Source organism: Neofelis nebulosa, chromosome 10 (assembly GCF_028018385.1).
Source record: "Neofelis nebulosa isolate mNeoNeb1 chromosome 10, mNeoNeb1.pri, whole genome shotgun sequence".
Taxonomy (NCBI): Eukaryota; Metazoa; Chordata; class Mammalia; order Carnivora; family Felidae; genus Neofelis; species Neofelis nebulosa.
In genome coordinates this window covers 60382504-60401081 of record NC_080791.1, presented here as the reverse complement: position 1 = coordinate 60401081, position 18578 = coordinate 60382504, and the positions used below count along the sequence as shown (strand labels likewise).

The 18578-nt window shown below is 38.4% G+C and overlaps 1 protein-coding gene across 1 annotated transcript; it reads right to left on the bottom strand.

The window, feature by feature from the left end:
- Nucleotides 1-4635: 4635 nt before the first annotated feature.
- Nucleotides 4636-5730, bottom strand: LOC131488578 (olfactory receptor 52B4-like). The gene has a single exon (XM_058690442.1). It carries the CDS (start codon nucleotides 5698-5700, stop codon nucleotides 4756-4758), a length of 945 nt encoding a protein of 314 aa, XP_058546425.1. The 5' UTR covers nucleotides 5701-5730; the 3' UTR covers nucleotides 4636-4755.
- Nucleotides 5731-18578: the final 12848 nt, after the last annotated feature.

The window sequence follows — 18578 nt, the reverse complement described above, 5'->3', positions numbered from 1 at the left end:
ATTCAGCAAAGTCACAGGGTACAAAATTTATGTACAGAAATCGGTTGCATTTTTATACACCAATAATGAAGCAACAGAAAGAGAAATAAAGAAACTGATCCCATTCACAATTGCACCAGAATCATAAAATACCTAGGAATAAACCTAACTAAAGTTGTAAAAGATCTGTATGCTGAAAACTATAGAAAGTTTATGAAGGAAATTGAAGAAGATACAAAGAAATGGAAAAACATTCCATGCTCACGGATTGGGGGAAGAAATATGAAAATGTCAGTACTACCCAAAGCAGTTTACACATTCAATGCAAGCCCAATCAAAATTGCACCAGCATTCTCCTCGAAGCTAGAACAAGCAATCCTAAAATTTGTATGGAACCACAAAAGACCCAGAATAGCCAAAGTAATAGTGAAGAAGAAAACCAAAGCAGGAAGCATCACAATCCCAGACTTTAGCCTTTACTACAAAGCCTGTACTACATACTATGAAGACAGTATGGTATTGGCACAAAAACAGCACATAGACCAATGGAATACAATAGAGAACCCAGAACTGGACCCACAAATGTATGGCCAAATAAGTCTTTGACAAAGCAGGAAGCGTATCCAATGGAAAACAGACAGTTTCTTTAACAAATGGTACTGGGAGAACTGAACAGCAACATGCAGAAGAATGAAACTAGTTCACATTCTTATACCATACACACAAAAAAGCTCAAAATGGATGATAGACCTGAATGTGAGACAGGAAATCATCAAAACCCTAGAAGAGAAAGCAGGAAGAAACCTCTTTGACCTTAGTTGCAGCAATTTCTTACTCGACACATCTCCAAAGGCAAGGGACTTAGAAGAAAAAATGAACTATTGGGACCTTTTGAAGATAAAAAGCTTCTGCACTACAAAGGAAACAATCAACAAAACTAAAAGTCAACTGACAGAATGGGAAAAGATGTTTGCAAATGACATATCAGATAAAGGGCTAGTATCCAAAATCTATAAAGAACTCACCAAACTCCACACCCAAAAAACAAATAATCCAGTGAAGAAATGGGCAAAAGACATGAATAGACACTTTTCCAAAGAAGACATCCAGATGGCAAACAGACACATGAAACAATGCTCAACATCACTCCTCATCAGGGAAATACAAATCAGAGTCACACTGAGATATCACCTCATGCCAGTCAGAGTGGCTAAAATGAATAAATCAGGAGACTATAGATGCTGGCGAGGATGTGGAGAAATGGGAAACCTCTTGCACTGTTGGTGGGAATGCAAAGTGGTGCAGCCACTGTGGAAAACAGTGTGGAAGTTCCTCAAAAAATTAAAAGTAGATCTGCCCTATGACCCAGCAATAGCACTGCTAGGAATTTACCCAAGGAATACAGGAGTGCTGATGCATAGGGGCACATGTACCCCAATGTTTATAGCAGCACCTTCAATAATAGCCAAATTATGAAAAGTGCCTAAACGTCCATCAACTGATGAATGGATAAAGAAGATGTGATTTATATATACAATGCAATACTACTTGGCAATGAGAAAGAATGAAATCTTGCTATTTTCAGAAACATGGATGGAACTGGAGAGTGTTATGCTAAGTGAAATAAGTCAGTCAGAGAAAGACAGATACCATATGTTTTCACTCATATGTGGATGTTGAGAAACTTAACAGAAGACCACGGGGGAGGGGAAGAAGAAAAAAAAACTATAAACAGAGGGAGGGAGGCAAACCGTAAGAGATTCTTAAATCCAGAGAACAAACCGAGGGTTGATGGGGGGTGGGGGACAAGGGAAAGCGGGTGATGGGCATTGAAGAAGGCACTTGTTGGGATGAGCACTGGGTGTTGTATAGAAGCCAATTCGACAATAAATTATATTTTAAAAATAATGATAATAAATAAAAACAATAAAAACAATGCCTTAAGTTCATAATAAATATAACGACTCTACCTATCAGATAAGTTCAAAGATTATCAGATATCATAGAAACAAAAAATCCAGTTTCATGTGGTTTAAAGGATATCAACCTAAACCATATGAGCATAAAATACTTGGGAGAAGATGCAAATGGTTTACTAAGAGAACACTAATCAACAGAAAATTTACACAGCTATAATCATACTCAACTAAACAGTACACAATCTCAAAATTGTTGTTTCAAAGATTAGCTGTCTCAGAGAAAAAAATTACAAGAATTACAAGAAACTGGCAAATAATCACTGTGATGAATTTAACTCTTTTCCCCAAAAATTGCCGAATCATTTTTAATTGGTATGTATACCAAGGTTTGAACAGTACGATAAGCTTGTTCCACCTATTATTTAACTCACAAAATATATTAGAAAATTTGCAACACCTTTTATTGAGTGACAAACATGTCACAGAAAAAAAGTGAACTGTACCATATATGCAGAAAGACATAATCATATAAAAACTGGAAAACACACTAAAATTTAACAATTATGCCCCATTTTTCTGATTATTGGTCATTGAAGTTTTTCTTTCTTTTCTTAGTTTTGTTTATTTAGTAATATGTGTCCTTGAAAAATTAAATATAAAAAGCAACCATAGAAAACTAAAACTATAAGAACAATAATCAAATCATAGGTTGAAGAAATAGCCTAAAATGAAAACAAAAAAACCCATAAAGGAAAAGAATGACGGACTTGAAAATATTTAATACTATATCTCTTTAGGGTTAAAACAAAAGGCAACCAAGCCAACCAAAGAAAATTGCAGAATTTATAATTTAAACAACCTGAGAAAATACTTTCAATAAATACTAATACCTTGGGGAAGTTATATATCCTCTCTGAGCTCCGAATTACATCTTTAAAATGAATAAATTAGAGGCAATAACGAGTTTGATGTGAAGATTCAATAAGGTAAGGTATGAAATAAGTTTTGCACAGGTTCAATAAATGGTTGTTACTATTAATCCACAAAGAAATACAATATCCCATAACAATTGTTCCATGTGTCTATTAGCTAAATCAGTTCAAATGAAAGGACAATGAAAATGGTTTTACTCTGTCACATGGCAGACTTAAAAAATAGAACTACTTACTAAGTGCTAGTAAGGATACAATAAATTTTGGCATTTTCATGTATTTCTGATGAGTGAAAATTAATAACAACTTCTTTTTTCAATGTGCCAGAGGAGCCTAAAATCCACATACCACTAACCTAGTAATTCTTTTCAAGGCTAAAAACAGGCAAAGCTTACTGCACAAAAAATAGATAAACCTTATGCACAAAAATGTCCCTAGCACAGCATTTACATTGCTAATGATTAGAAAAACGTAAGTATTAAAAAATAAAAGGATGAACACTACCTCAGCTGATGTAAAAAAGAATTTTTAAGCATAATTTTATATAATTAATTAAAAGATATATAGTCATTAAAGTTATTATGTCTTTCCAAATGTAGTGTCATTTAAAAATAGCCACACTGTGGGCCTATGCATTAATACTGAATAAGGTCTGAATATATGTGTATGGTTATAGTTATTAGAGTTAGAATTACACATATGTGGATCTTGAGAAACTTAACAGAAGACCATGGGGGAAGAGATGGGGGAAAATTACTTACAAACAGAGAGGGAGGGAGGCAAACCACAAAAGACTCTTAAATACAGAGAACAAACTGAAGGCAGATGGAGGGGTGGGGAAAGGGAAAATGGGTTTTGGGCACTGAGGAGGACACTTGTTGGGATGAGCACTGGGTGTTGTATGTAAGCCAATTTGACTAATTATATTTTAAAAAGAGAGTTACATATAAAATCTGGAAGATTCTACATGAAAATTATAACAGTACATTTCTTTGGGTGGTGAAAGTGTGTGTAATTTTCATTTTCTTCCTATCATTTCTCTATGGAATACTTATATAAAAATAAGTAAATATTTTCAACAGAAGTATCAACAATATAGTATCATCTAATAGAGGAAGTCATATCTCTTCTTGAGAGGAGGTGGTTATAATGACCTCACTGAGTAGATGACACCAAGCTGGGCCTTGAAAGATAAATAAAGGGAATCTATTAAAAACTCAAGGAAAGGAGCAGTCATTCCAGGTAAATGAATCACTTAGGGGAAATGTGCCAAGACAAGATGACTGGACGTCGAGAGATTAGAGACAGACAGTTCCCTAAGACTGAAGCACAGATTGTGTGAAAGTGATGTGGAAATTGTTGTTGGGAAGGAAGTCTGAATTTATTCTGTACCACACTGAGGGGCATGATTTTTGAGAAACAACTTTCAAATATCAAAATTTAGGAGGAGTACAGTTCCCTTACTGTTCTCTTAATGCCCATGGTAATTTGAGAAAGCATATGAAAGAATGAAGATTTTATTTAGGTATCCAGCAGGCATGTGGTGAAATGTCTCAGGGTTTGACATAGCTCAAGACAGAAAATTTACTATTTATCTAAATGAGACTTACTATTACATTGTCTGTTCCCAAAGTTGAGTTGAATATTACAGAGTTAGACATGACTACTACAGAGAAACCTGCCCTTTCCCCCAAATAATGAGCTGTAAGTATCTCAGTCAATCCACAGGGACTGCTTTCAGATTGATTCGGGGGGGGGGGGGGGGAGGGGCAAGTCTCACAGTCTCAGGTAAGTTGCTCCAGAGGCCCATAACTCAATGAGCTATGTATGCTGTGACTCATTTCTAGTTCTGTGGTTTGCTGCTGTGAAAGCACATCTCAGAAAGGACCAAAGTTTCTGAAAAACCAGATTCTGCTACCCCATAGTCATTTCTGCTTTAGAAACAACACATAAACTACTTGGTCTCGTATCTGTTTTATTTTGACCCCATAAATGATAGGATTCAGCATCGGTGGAGCAAGCATGCTGACATTGGCCAACAGAATGTGGACATGTAGTGGGATGTGACGTCCAAAGCGCTGAGTGAGAACCGAGAAGATCCCAGGCCCATAAAAAAGGACAATGACACAGACATGGGAGCCACATGTGTTGAGAGCTTTGTGGCGAGCATCTCGGGAAGGGATACAGTAGACAGCATGGAGTATCAGAGTATAGGAAACAAAAATGAGGACAATGTCTAGGATCACTGTGGACATTAGGACAAAAAATCCATACCAGATGTTTACACGGATATCATCACAGGCATACTTGGCCAAACCAATGTGTTCACAGAATGTATGTGGTAGGATGTTATTTCTGCAAAAAGTGAGTCTCTTCAGAAGAAATATCATGGGGAAAATTGTACAATGTGCTCTCAAGTGAACAGCCACACCAATTTTCCCTATCAGAGAATGAGTGAGTATCATGGTGTACCTCAGTGGGTAACATATTGCAATGTAGCGGTCAAATGCCATAATCAGCAAGATGCCAGACTCAGAAATGAAGGAGGAATGCTGGAAGTAGAGCTGGGCAATGCAGCTATTAAGAGAGATCTCCCTATTATTGAACCAAAAAATGGCCAATGCCTTGGGTTCTGTGGTTGTGGCAAAGACAATGTCAACTCCAGCCAGCATGCAGAGGAAAAGATACATAGGTTCATGGAGGCTGCTCTTGGTGAGGATAATATAGATGAGCAGACCATTTCCAAGAAGAGCAAAGACATAGGAGATGAGTAAGGGGATGGAAATCCATATGTGTAGGTCTTCTCGGCCTGGAATGCCCAGCAGATAGAAGACTATATGGTTAACACCAGTGTGATTGAAGCTAGCCATTTCAGAAGCAGGTCAATGTGGACTTTAACTTCACCTAGTAAGAGAGAAATACAGATTATATATAAATGTTTTCCTTGAGTTTTCTGGTTAACTATATCTAAACAAATGCCTGTGTTTACCACTGTTTCCTCCTAATACCTTGTTAAAACATCAGTAAAATAACAGAAACATCAATGCAAAAAGTAGAAGAAAAGATAATAACAGAGAAGGGACAACATTTTGAAAGCAGATAGATGACTAGTGACTAAGCAGAGGGGATAAAACTAATAGGTTTGAGTAGAAAACAAAAGCCAAGAAAATTTTCACTGCAGAACCCAGATCGTCTCAAGAATTAAGGCATCATGAACTTTTCTAAATAGGGATAAGCATGGGATTTTTAAAGATCATTGGTTGAAAATCTGCATAAAAAGCAGCTAGGCTCTTGGATCCTCTTTCCCAACCTGTCCATTCAGGTACCACTTTCCATATCCAGCAGAATGCTAGAAGTCTATTCTCTGATGGAGTTAAGGCTGGAGACTCAGCCTAGGCATGGCTGGGGTAGGGATAGTATGCTTAAAGCAGAGGATAAAATTAAAGGCTACATACTGAACAAAATGAAACCCCATGAACTTCTATTTATTTATGTCTGGTAGTGCTAGCTTACATTACCCAATACCCAGGTCTTACAATTCATTTTCGTTTAAGAATGAGGCACCAAAGGGGCAGTTTGCTGGCTCAGATGGAAGAGCATGCGACTCTTGATATTGGGGCCATGAGTTCGAGCCCCACGTTGGGTGTAGAGATTACAATCAATCAATCAATCAATCAATAAACGAACAAACTTAAAAAAAAAAAAAAAAAGAAGAAGAAGAAGAACGAGGCACCAAAAAGTGAATTCAAGGTGCTATGTGCAGGCATGAAACTTATTTAGGGAGAGACTTCCTGCCAAATTACTCCAATCCAGAACTTTACACCAAGGTAAATGAAAAACTTGTAAGCATAAAAAGGTTATTTAATACCTTCAAAGAACTCAAAGACTGACCTCTCATTAAGTCTTCTACAGGAATCTACTGGAAGATAAGCAACAACAAAGTGAGGAAATGAACCAAAAATAGAGAAACGTGGGTTCCAACAAAGGAGTTAAACCAAAGCGCTACAATGCTGGAGAGGGCATAGGCTGTGAGGAAGTGAAAGGGTTCCTCAAATTATGGTGAAGGCCACCCACTGTGGCCTGGAGTAGCATGAGTCTGGACTGGATCAAGGGGGTAGAGTCACCGAAAGGAAAGCCTCAAAGGGAACAAGGAAACGCTTGTTTTGTAATGTAATTTATATTCTTAGTAGAAAGTAAGTCACATAAAAACTAAGCAAACAAGGAAACAAAAAATAAACAATTATTAACTACAGGAAAGAAAAAAATGTTGCACAAGAAATGTGACCACATGTCACTGTATAATTCAGTTATTAAAATCATAATAATGTAAACATAAGTACACATCTTAAAAATCACAATATAGCTCTTTAATAAATCAAGAAAAGGGAGGTTTGTGTGTGTCTGAATTTGTATGTATGTATTTGGTATGGGGGCGTTACATGTAGGAAAGCTAAATGCCCATCTTCCATATATAAAAGTCAATGGATGACATATAAAAATTATTTAAAAATATAAATCAAGAAATAATATAAACATGCTGTCTATATATAAGGAAGTAAATACTAAAGAAATAGCTGTGTTAAAGTGGTTTTCTGAGGAGCCAGAATCACACATGAGATGGGACATGGAGACTACTGTTTATTGTAAAGACATGGAGAATTTTGGAGGTTTTTAAACAATGTATATGTATAATATTCATAAAATAACACTAAAAACAAGTTATCTTACTAAAGTACCTAGCACTTCACCTAAAATAAATGTATAACATGTTCTCTTCTCTCACCCTTTCCCTCTCCCTTTCTGTCTATGTCTCTCTGTCTCTCCCTTTCTCTCTCTCCTCATTTTAATTTCTGAAACCAAAATATTCCTCTTCTCTTTGGGCACCAGATTACCTTCTCAGGGAAGATAGACTGGCTCAACTGGGCTGACTCTTCTCTCCTGAGAGGAAAGTCTAGGGAGGTTGGAATTTGAGAAGGCATAGATGGTCTAATGGAGTTGTTTCCTGCAATGCCTTCTACACTGGATGGTTGGTCACACAGATGCTGTAAGAAAATATACTTTTTCCAAGAAATGCCCCACTCCTACAAGAAATAGAAAAGCGACACTTGAAAAAATGAGAGCCCCAGAGATCTAACGACAAAAGAACAGAGCCAGAGATTGAACACAATCAGAAGTTGGGATGAAGAAGCTCCTTCAGAAGCTTTTGGAATCTTTGAGAAAAGGAATAGCCAAGAGGATTTGCTTTGGTTGGAACCATAGAGGAAAGTAGAGGGGTTGGAGAATGGCCTTTAGAACAGCTGCCTAGAACTGCTAGTCCAATTCCAATTTATTTTTTTTTTAATTTTTTTTTCAACTTTTTTTTTTTAATTTATTTTTGGGACAGAGAGAGACAGAGCATGAACGGGGGAGGGTCAAAGAGAGAGGGAGACACAGAATCGGAAACAGGCTCCAGGCTCCGAGCCATCAGCCCAGAGCCTGACGCGGGGCTCGAACTCACGGACCGCGAGATCGTGACCTGGCTGAAGTCGGAAGCTTAACCGACTGCGCCACCCAGGCGCCCCTAATTCCAATTTATTTTAAAAGACTCTTCCCCATACCTCCTTCCAAAAGAAATTTTCCTGAGCCTGTGCCAGACATCACCTTGCTTTGGGCTGCTGAGTGCTCTCCTTCCCTGTCCCTGTCACAGGACTTCTTAGAATCTGCCAAGGGTAGTAGTGCTTTGCCTATGTGATCCATCTCCCCTAAGTCACGATTTTCTAAATATTGGAAAACATATCTCACTAATCAGAAATTACTTTCTTATCTATCAATCATCTCTAACAACCTTTGAATCCCTTGATGGATTGGACATGTCCCTTCAACAATGTGTACCTAAAACACAGTGCAGAAGGAAAGTAGGAAACAGGACAGTAAGAAGGAAGGGGAGACAGTAAGAAGGAAGGTAAGAGAGAAGATATAAGATAAGTAGCCAAAGCAAGACTTTCCTTTGAGAATTTAGGTTTCTGAATCCAAATGAGACTTACAAAGTCCTTTGAGAGGCATCTGGGTGGCTCAGTCGGTTAAGCGTCTGACTCTTGATTTCAGCTCAGGTCATCATCTCACAGTTGTGAGATTGAGCCCCACATTGAGCCCCACATCAGGCTCCACCTGGGCATGGAGCCTGCCTATGATTCTGTCTCTCGCTCTATCCCCGGCCCTCCCCCTTCTATCCCCAGCCCTCCTCCTTCTCAATAAACTAACAAAATAAAAAATAGAGATAAAGATAAAAGTAAAGTCCTTTGAGAACCTACCTTCTATTTCTGCCCTATCAGTCCAAATGTTGGCTATTTGTCTCCTCTACAATCTTTTCACAAGACTCCAAACAAAAATCCTGACAATCCAACATTCCAAATGTGTTCCATTACCTTGGGCCTGTAAGGAGTTCTAGTATCTAGCTCTACTCTCCCCTACTCCTAGAATCTCACCTCACTTATAACAAAATCAGCCATCAGCTTCAGATAGTCTTTCAAAGCAGACATGAAATCAGTGACTGGAGGAAATTTAGCAAGTTGCAGATTAGACTACAGAGAGGTTATGTTTGTGAGGCTCAGGAGGTCACTTTTATTCCAACCCAGTGCCCTTGGGTTCTGACTCCACCAACTCATCCACAGTCCCATATGGGCCAACTCATTATGCTCTCTTCCTAACACCATTTTTTCTTGACACCTGGTCCTCTGGCACCTTCCCTGTTATTTGATATCTATCTTCAAAGTTTATGTATGCATCTCTGTGCCTTTCCATACTCAGATGTTCTCACTCCTAACCTAATATTTCCTTATAAGAAATCCCTTTGCCTCTTTCAAGAAGCATTACACTCACTGTAATCAACACTCTCCATTACTCAAAACAGGCATCCATTTATATTTATCTTATTTACTTTAATAGGCATCTCTTCCTAGAAAATATTTCTTCATAATTAAAATAAAATTCAAAGTTCAATTTATCCAGTGCTGTGATAAAATTCGTATTTTGGAATCTTTAACTAAAGGAATACATATGATATACAGGGCTATTTGCAGGCACACGTGGATTATAATTGTTATGGGGGTGCCTGGGTGGCTCAGTCAGTTAAGCATCCAACTTCAGTTCAGGTCATGATCTCACAGTTCGTGAGTTCAAGCCCTGCATCAGGCTCTGTGCTAACAGCTCAGAGCCTGGAGCCTGCTTTGGATTCTGTGTCTCTGTCTCTCTCTGCCCCTCGCCCACTCATGCTCTGTCACTCTCCATCTCTCAAAAATAAATAAACATTTAAAAAACAATTTTTTAAATAATTGTTATGAAAGCACCACTTCCTTTGGCTGACTAGAACCACAACAAGCCATTTAATGTTCAATGCAAAATATACTATCATAGCGATCGGTAATTTAGTCACTTTTCTTCCTTTGTTTTTATCTCACTATAAATGTTTGATTATAGAAGTAATACATAAACATAAAAGAAAATAAAGCATCAAGTAATTCAGAATGGCATACAATAGTAAATAACCAGTATGTATGTAATTTACTAATGACATTCATCCTAATACATATCATTGTGGAGGACATTAGAAGATTACCAACACATTTTTATTTATTCAAAAAATTAATTGTAAGTCAATTAAGTTTTTCTCGTACACTGGCTATCTACTTCCATGGCTTCTCTCACTGTGTGTTGAATCTAACATTCCATCTCCACTCTCAGGAGAGGAGCTTGGTGCTAAACTCAGGTAGTAAGAAGTTCAGGGATCCAAACTATCTGAGCTATGGTGAAGGTCAAAGATAAACAACCCTCATCAACTCTGCATTCACTCAGTGTCTGACTCAAATATTAACACACAGTGAGTACGTGTAAACATAGTTCTCTCTCTCTCTCTCTCTCTCTCTCTCTCTCTCCCTGGGTTCTATTCTCCTCATCTCTGTGTTTTATTTCTGCAGTAGGAAAATCACCTGTTTTTGTTCCTGTATAACTCTCTCAGTGTGGTGAAACCACTGAAAATAAATCACATGAAAGAAGTGCCAGTAGAAGCTTATGAGACCTGCCTGCTGTGGAAAGATAACACCAGATCATTCTGTGGCCAGAACACCACTTTGAGAACACACATCCCTGAAAAAAACTATCCTCCTGGAGGAGATGGAAGCATTAAAAATAGACATGATAATACTACTAAGGCTTGGTGGCCAGCTGTTCATGCAACACTCATGAAAAAAATAGGAAATGGAAATGAATCTGAAGCAAAATAAGAGTCTGAAGAGGACCAGCTTACAAACGCTGGTACTCATTGCACGCTTCTGGAGTAGCAAAGAGAATTTTTCTACTGGGAGCAAAAGAGTAGAGGCTAAGAGGCCCAGTGATTGGGGTCTGGTGTACAGGTGAATTTGCATATACTAGAACAGTTGATTACCTAGCCCAGGGTCACTGTAAGATAATTTCTCAAATGTCTCATGAATCCTTTGTAGCCTTGATCCAGGTGCTTCCACAATCCTGGACAATTCACCTCTATCTCCCTACTTTGTGTTAGTGGTATATATGAGTGCTTTTCTTTCTCATAATCTTGCCAACAGAGTATGTTGTCAAGCTTTTGAACATTTGTCAATCTGACAGTTTGTCAAAGGTGGTTGACAATCTGCAAAAATCTCAGCAAATAGGGAGGGGCCAAGATGGCAGAACATCATGGAAGCTTTTATTGTGTCTCAAATCCATGAAATACAGCCAGAGCAACACTAAACCATCCTGCACACCTAGAAACCTGATTTGAGGATTAACACAATAATCTGCACAACCTAAACCAAAGAACTCAGAAGGTACTTGGTGCAGAGAGAAGTCACAGAGGTCAGGGAGCTGTTTTTGCTTGCAGAAAGAGGACAGAGACAGGGGGAGAGTATGGGAAAAGCACCCACTCCCAGCCAAAAGCAGCTGGAGAGAAAGTGGAAATAGCTGCAGGGACTGAAGAAAAAAGGGAGAAAGGAGAGGGTTTAAATTCCACTTAGACTCTATAAACAGGGGGTCACAGAGTCTGAAACTCTGCAGCTCAATACCTGGCAGTGCTCTGGTGAAAAGGCCGAATCCCCAGGAGCAGAGTGGGTGTGGGAGGTCCTCAGGCCACATGGAGAGAAGTGGTTCCACTGCTGGAAGGACATTTGGTAGAGGTTGTGAGGCCACCAGGGTCCCAGCAGACCCCAGAAAACAACCACATCGCTGGTGCTGGAACAAGGACATTAAGGGGGAAGCCTGGTGCCAGATGTGTGTTGTGACTTACCATAATCCCTGAAACACTGTGCTACACGATCGTGTGAACTTTTTCTGGGGTGGGCTGGCACCCAGCCACAGTCTCTGGGCATCAGCAGCAGCATAGTCCTGTGAACGTCCCTAGGTGCGGCTGACACCCAGCCATTGCTCGGTGAGAACTTCCCCCAGGGGATCTGAATGGGTCAAAGCCGCAGTCCCTCAGAAGTGAAGGATCAGGAAACACAGCCACATCTGAGATAAAACTCAGGAGGGATGTGCCGACTGGCAACTTGACAGCTTGGTCATGGACAGTATAAAAGCAGGGAGTGGATGGAAGCTGGAATCAAAGGACGGGTGCCCAGTTGCTGATAGGGGAAAACAGAGTTCCAATATTAGAGACTGGGTAGCTGGGTGATGCCATTTTCACCCCTCCTGCACATGTGCATACACACCTACAAGCACCACAACAATCCACCCCAGTAAGCTAAGCTGCGCCATCTAGTGGAGAATGGAGCCATTACACTTAGCCCCACCAAGTGGGCCAACCTCGCTCTTCACCAACACAAGTCTTTCCACCTGCTTAGTTTACGGACTATAAAGTGCTTCATAATTTGACTTCTAGAAGGAAACGATGTAACTTCAATCATATTTCAGTCTGTTTGCTGGCCCATCTATTCAATTTTTCTCTTTTTGTTATTCTTCAATACAGAAAGAAAAAAATTATTTTTGTTTTCAATTTTTTAAAAAACATTTTTCTTTAATTTTTTCTACTATATTTTTTACTTTTTTGCACATTTTTCAAATTCAATTTTCCTTCCATCATTTCATTTTATTATATTTCATTGTATTCATATGTTCAAATGTTTTGAACAACAATGAAATGGATTGATTTGTTCAAAATTTTTCCTTTATTATGGTTCTTTTTTTATTTTCTTTTCCAGTTATTCTCTAATCTATCAAGATCCTTTCAACAACCAGACCAAAACATACCTAGGATCTAGCATCATTTATTTGATTTTTTGTGCTGTTTTTAATTTTATAATTTCAATTTTTTTAACTTATTAATTCCTTTTCTTCCTTCAAAATGATGAAATGAAGGAATTCACCCCAAAATAAAGAGCGGGAAGAAAAGACAGCCAGGGATTTAACCAACACAGATACAAGCAAGATGTCTGAACCAGAATTTAGAATCAAAATAGTAAGAATACTAGCTAGGGTTGAAAAGGGATTAGAATTCCTTTCTGCAGAGATAAAAGAAGTAAAAGCTAGTCAGGATGAAATAAAAAATGTATAACTGAGCTGCAATCTCCAATGAATGCCATAGCATCAAGGATGGGTGAAACAGAGCAGAAAGTCAGCAATACAGAGGAGAAACTTATGGAAAATAATGAAGCAGAAAAAAAGAGGTAGACTAAGGCAAAAGAGCATGATTTAAGAATTAAAGAAATCACTGACTCATTAAAAAGGAACAACATCAGAATCATAGGGATCCCAAAAGGTGAAGAGAGAGAAAAATGGGTAGAAGGGTTATGTGAGCAACTCCTAGTGTAAAACTGTCCTAACCTGGGGAAAGACACAGACATCAAAACCCACGAAGCACACAGGACTCCCATTAGATTCAACAAAAACCGACCATCATCAAGGCATAACATAGTCAAATTCACAAAATACTCAGGTAAGGAATGAATCATGAAAGCATTAAGGGAAAAAAGTCCTTAACCTACAAGGGAAGACTGATGAGGTTTTCAGCAGAACTATCCACAGAAACTTGGCAGGCAAGAAAAAGTGGCAGAATATATTCAATGTGGTGAATAGGAAAAATATGCACCCAAGAATTCTTTATCCAGCAAGGATGTCATTCAAAATAGGAGAGATTAAAAGTTTCCCAGAAAAACAGAAAGTAAAGGAGTTTGTGACCACTAAACCTGCCCTGCAAGAAATTTTAAGGGGGACTCTCTCAAGGGAGAAAAGATGACTAAATGAATAAATAAATAAACAAGTAAATACCAAAAGCAACACAGACTAGAAAGAACCAGAAAACACCACCAGAAACTCCAACTCTACAAGCAACATAATGGCAATAATTCCTATCTTTAGATATGATATCTATTTTTTTTGTTTTTTAATATGAAATTTATTGTCAAATTGGTTTCCATACAACACCCAGTGCTCATCCCAACAGGTGTCCTCTTCAATGCCTGTCACCCACTTTCCTCTCCCTCCCATCCCCCATCAACCCTCAGTTTATTCTCAGTCTTTAAGAGTCTCCTATGCTTTGGCTCCCTCCCTCTCTTTTTTTTCCCTCCCCTCCCCCATGGCCTTCTGTTAAGTTTCTCAGGATCCACATATGAGTGAAAACATATGGTAGCTGTCTTTCTCTGCCTGACTTATTTCCCTTAGCATAACACTCTCCAGTTCCATCCACGTTGCTACAAAAGGGCATGTTTCATTCTTTCTCATTGCCAAGTAGTATTCCATTGTGCATATAAACCACAACTTCTTTGTCCATTCATCAGTTGATGGACATTTAGGCTCTTTCCATAATTTGGCTATTGTTGAAAGTGCTGCTATAAACATTGGGGTACATGTGCCCCTATGCATCAGCACCCCTGTATCCCTTGGGTAAATTCCTAGCAGTGCTATTGCTGGGTCATAGGGTAGATCTACTTTTAATTTTTTGAGGAACCTCCACACTGTTTTCCAGAGTGGCTGCACCACTTTGTATTCCCACCAACAGTGCAAGAGGGTTCCCATTTCTCCACATCCTCACCAGCATCTATAGTCTCCTGATTTGTTCATTTTAGCCACTCTGACTGGCATGAGGTGGTATCTCAGTGTGACTCTGATTTATATGGTCCCTGATGAGGAGCAACATTGAGCATCTTTTCATGTGCCTGTTGGCCATCAGGATGTCTTCTTTGGAAAAGTGTCTATTCATGTCTTCTGCCCATTTCTTCACTGGATTATTTGTTTTTTGGGTGTGGAGTTTGGTGAGTCCTTATAGATTTTGGATACTAGCCCTTTGTCTGCTATATCATTTGCAAATATCTTTTCCCATTCCACTGGTTGACTTTTAGTTTTGTTTCCTTTGTAGTGCAGAAGTTTTTTATCTTCAAAAGGTCCCAATAGTTCATTTTTGCTTTTAATTCCCTTGCCTTTGGAGATGTGTCGAGTGAGAAATTGCTGCAACTAAGGTCAAAGAGGTTTCTTCCTGCTTTCTCTTCTAGGGTTTTGATGATTTCCTGTCTCACATTCAGGTCTATCATCCATTTTGAGCTTTTTTTGTGTGTATGGTATAAGAAAATGATCTAGTTTCATTCTTCTGCATGTTGCTGTTCAGTTCTCCCAGTACCATTTGTTAAAGAAACTGTCTGTTTTCCATTGGATACGCTTCCTGCTTTGTCAAAGACTTATTTGGCCATACATTTGTGGGTCCAGTTCTGGGTTCTCTATTGTATTCCATTGGTCTATGTGCTGTTTTTGTGCCAATACCATACTGTCTTCATAGTATGTAGTACAGGCTTTGTAGTAAAGGCTAAAGTCTGGGATTGTGATGCTTCCTGCTTTGGTTTTCTTCTTCACTATTACTTTGGCTATTCTGGGTCTTTTGTGGTTCCATACAAATTTTAGGATTGCTTGTTCTAGCTTCGAGGAGAATGCTGGTGCAATTTTGATTGGGCTTGCATTGAATGTGTAAACTGCTTTGGGTAGTACTGACATTTTCATATTTCTTCCCCCAATCCGTGAGCATGGAATGTTTTTCCATTTCTTTGTATCTTCTTCAATTTCCTTCATAAACTTTCTATAGTTTTCAGCATACAGATCTTTTACAACTTTAGTTAGGTTTATTCCTAGGTATTTTATGATTCTGGTGCAATTGTGAATGGGATCAGTTTCTTTATTTCTCTTTCTGTTGCTTCATTATTGGTGTATAAAAATGCAACCGATTTCTGTACATAAATTTTGTACCCTGTGACTTTGCTGAATTCATGTATCAGTTCTAGCAGAATTTTGGTGGAGTCTATCAGTTTTCCATGTAGAATAACATGTTGTCTGCAGAAAGTGAAAGCTTGACTTGACAATTTTAATGCCTTTTATATTATTTTGATGTCTGAATGCTGATGCTAGGACTTCCAACACTATGTTAAACAACAGTGGTGATAGTGGACATCCCTGTCATGTTCCTGATCTCAGGGGGAAAGCTCTGTTTTTCCCCATTGAGGATGATGTTAGCTGTGGGCTTTTCATAAATGGCTTTTATGATGTTGAAGTATGTTCCTTCTATCCCGACTTTCTCGAGGGTTTTTATTACGAAAGGATGCTGAATTTTGTCAAATGCTTTTTCTGCATCGATTGCCAGGATCATATGGTTCTTATCTTTTCTTTTATTAACATGATGTATCACATTGATTGATTTGCGAATGTTTAACCAGCCCTACAGCCCAGGAATGAATCCCACTTGATCATGGTGAATAATTCTTTTTATATGCTGTTGAATTCGATTTGCTAGTATCTTGTTGAGAATTTTTGCATCCATATTCATCAGGGATATTGGCCTGTAGTTCTCTTTTTTTACTGGGTCTCTGTCTGGTTTGGGAATCAAAGTAATTCTGGCTTCATAGAATGAGTCTGGAAGTTTTCCTTCCCTTTCTATGTTTTGGAACAGCTTGAGAAGGATAAGTATTATCTCTGCTTTAAATGTCTGGTAGAATTCCCCTGGGAAGCCATCTGGTCTTGGACTCTTAATTGTTGGGAGATTTTTGATAATTTATTCAATTTCTTCACTGGTATGGGTCTGTTCAAGTTTCTATATCTTCCTATTTGAGTTTTGGAAGTGGGTGGGTGCTTAGGAATCTGTCCATTTCTTCCACGTTGTCCAGTTTGTTGGCATATAATTTTTCATAGTATTCCCTGATAATTGCTTGTATTTCTGAGGGATTGGTTGTAATAAATCCATCTTCATTTGTGATTTTATCTATTTGGGCCCTCTCTTTTCATTTTGAGAAGCTTGGCTAAGGGGTTTATCCATTTTGTTTATTTTTTCAAAAAATCAACTCTTAGTTTCATTGATCTGTTCTACTGGTTTGTTTGGGTTTTTTTGATTCTATATTGTTTATTTCTGCTCTGCTCTTTATTATTTCTCTTCTTCTGCTTGGTTTGGGATGTCTTTGCTGTTCTGCTTCTATTTCTTTTAGGTGTGATGTTAGATTTTGTATTTGGGATTTTTCTTGTTTCTTGAGATAGGCCTGGATTGCAAGGTATTTCATCTTAGGACTGCCTTCACTGCATCCCAAAGGGTTTGGATGGTTGTGTTTTCATTTTCATTTGTTTCCACATATTTTTAAATTTCTTCTCTAATTGCCTGGTTGACCCATTCATTCTTTAGTAGGGTGTTCTTTAATCTCCATGCTTTTGGAGGTTTTCCAGACTTTTTCCTGTGGTTGATTTCAAGTTTCATAGCATTGTGATCTGAAGCTGTGCATGGTATGATATCAATTATTTTATACTTATGAAGAGTTGTTTTGTGACCCAGTATGTGATCTATCTTGGAGAATGTTCCATGTGCACTCGAGAAGAAAGTATATTCTGTTGCTTTGGGATGCAGAGTTCTAAATATATCTGTCAAGTCCATCTGATCCAATGTATCATTCAGGACCCTTGTTTCTTTATTGATCCTGTGTCTAGATGATCTATCCATTGTTGTAAGTGGGGTATTAAAGTCCCCTGAAATTACCACATTCTTATCAATAAAGTCGCTTGTGTTTGTGATTAATTGTTTTATATATTTGGGGGCTCTCATATTCGGCGCATAGACATTTATAATTGTTAACTCTTCCTGATGGATAGGCCCTGTAATTATTATATAATGCCCTTCTTCATCTCTTGTTACAGCCTTTAATTTAAAGTCTAGTTTGTCTGATATAAGTATGGCAACTCCAGCTTTCTTTTGACTTCTAGTAGCATGATAGATAGTTCTCCATCCCCTCATTTTCAATCTGAAGGTGTCCTCAGGTCTAAAATGAGTCTCTTGTAGACAGCAAATAGAGGGGTCTTGGGTTTTCATCCATTCTGATACCCTATGTCTTTTGGTTGGCGCATTTAGCCCATTTACATTCAGTGTTATTATTGAAAGATATGGGTTTAGAGTCATTGTGATGTCTGTAGGTTTCATGCTTGTAGTGATGTCTCTGGTACTTTGTGGTCCTTGCAACATTTCACTCACAGAATCCCCCTTAGGATGTCTTGTAGGGCTGGTTTAGTGGTGATGAATTCCTTCAGTTTTTGTTTGTTTGGGAAAACCTTTATCTCTCCTTCTATTCTGAATTACAGGCATGCTGGATAAAGGATTCTTGCCTGCATATTTTTCCTGTTCATCACATTGAAGATTTCCTGCCATTCCTTTCTGGACTGCCATGTTTCAGTAGATAGGTCTGCTACTATTTTTCTGTGTCTACCTTTGTAAGTTAGAGCCTGTTTATCCCTAGCTGCTTTCAAAATTTTGTCT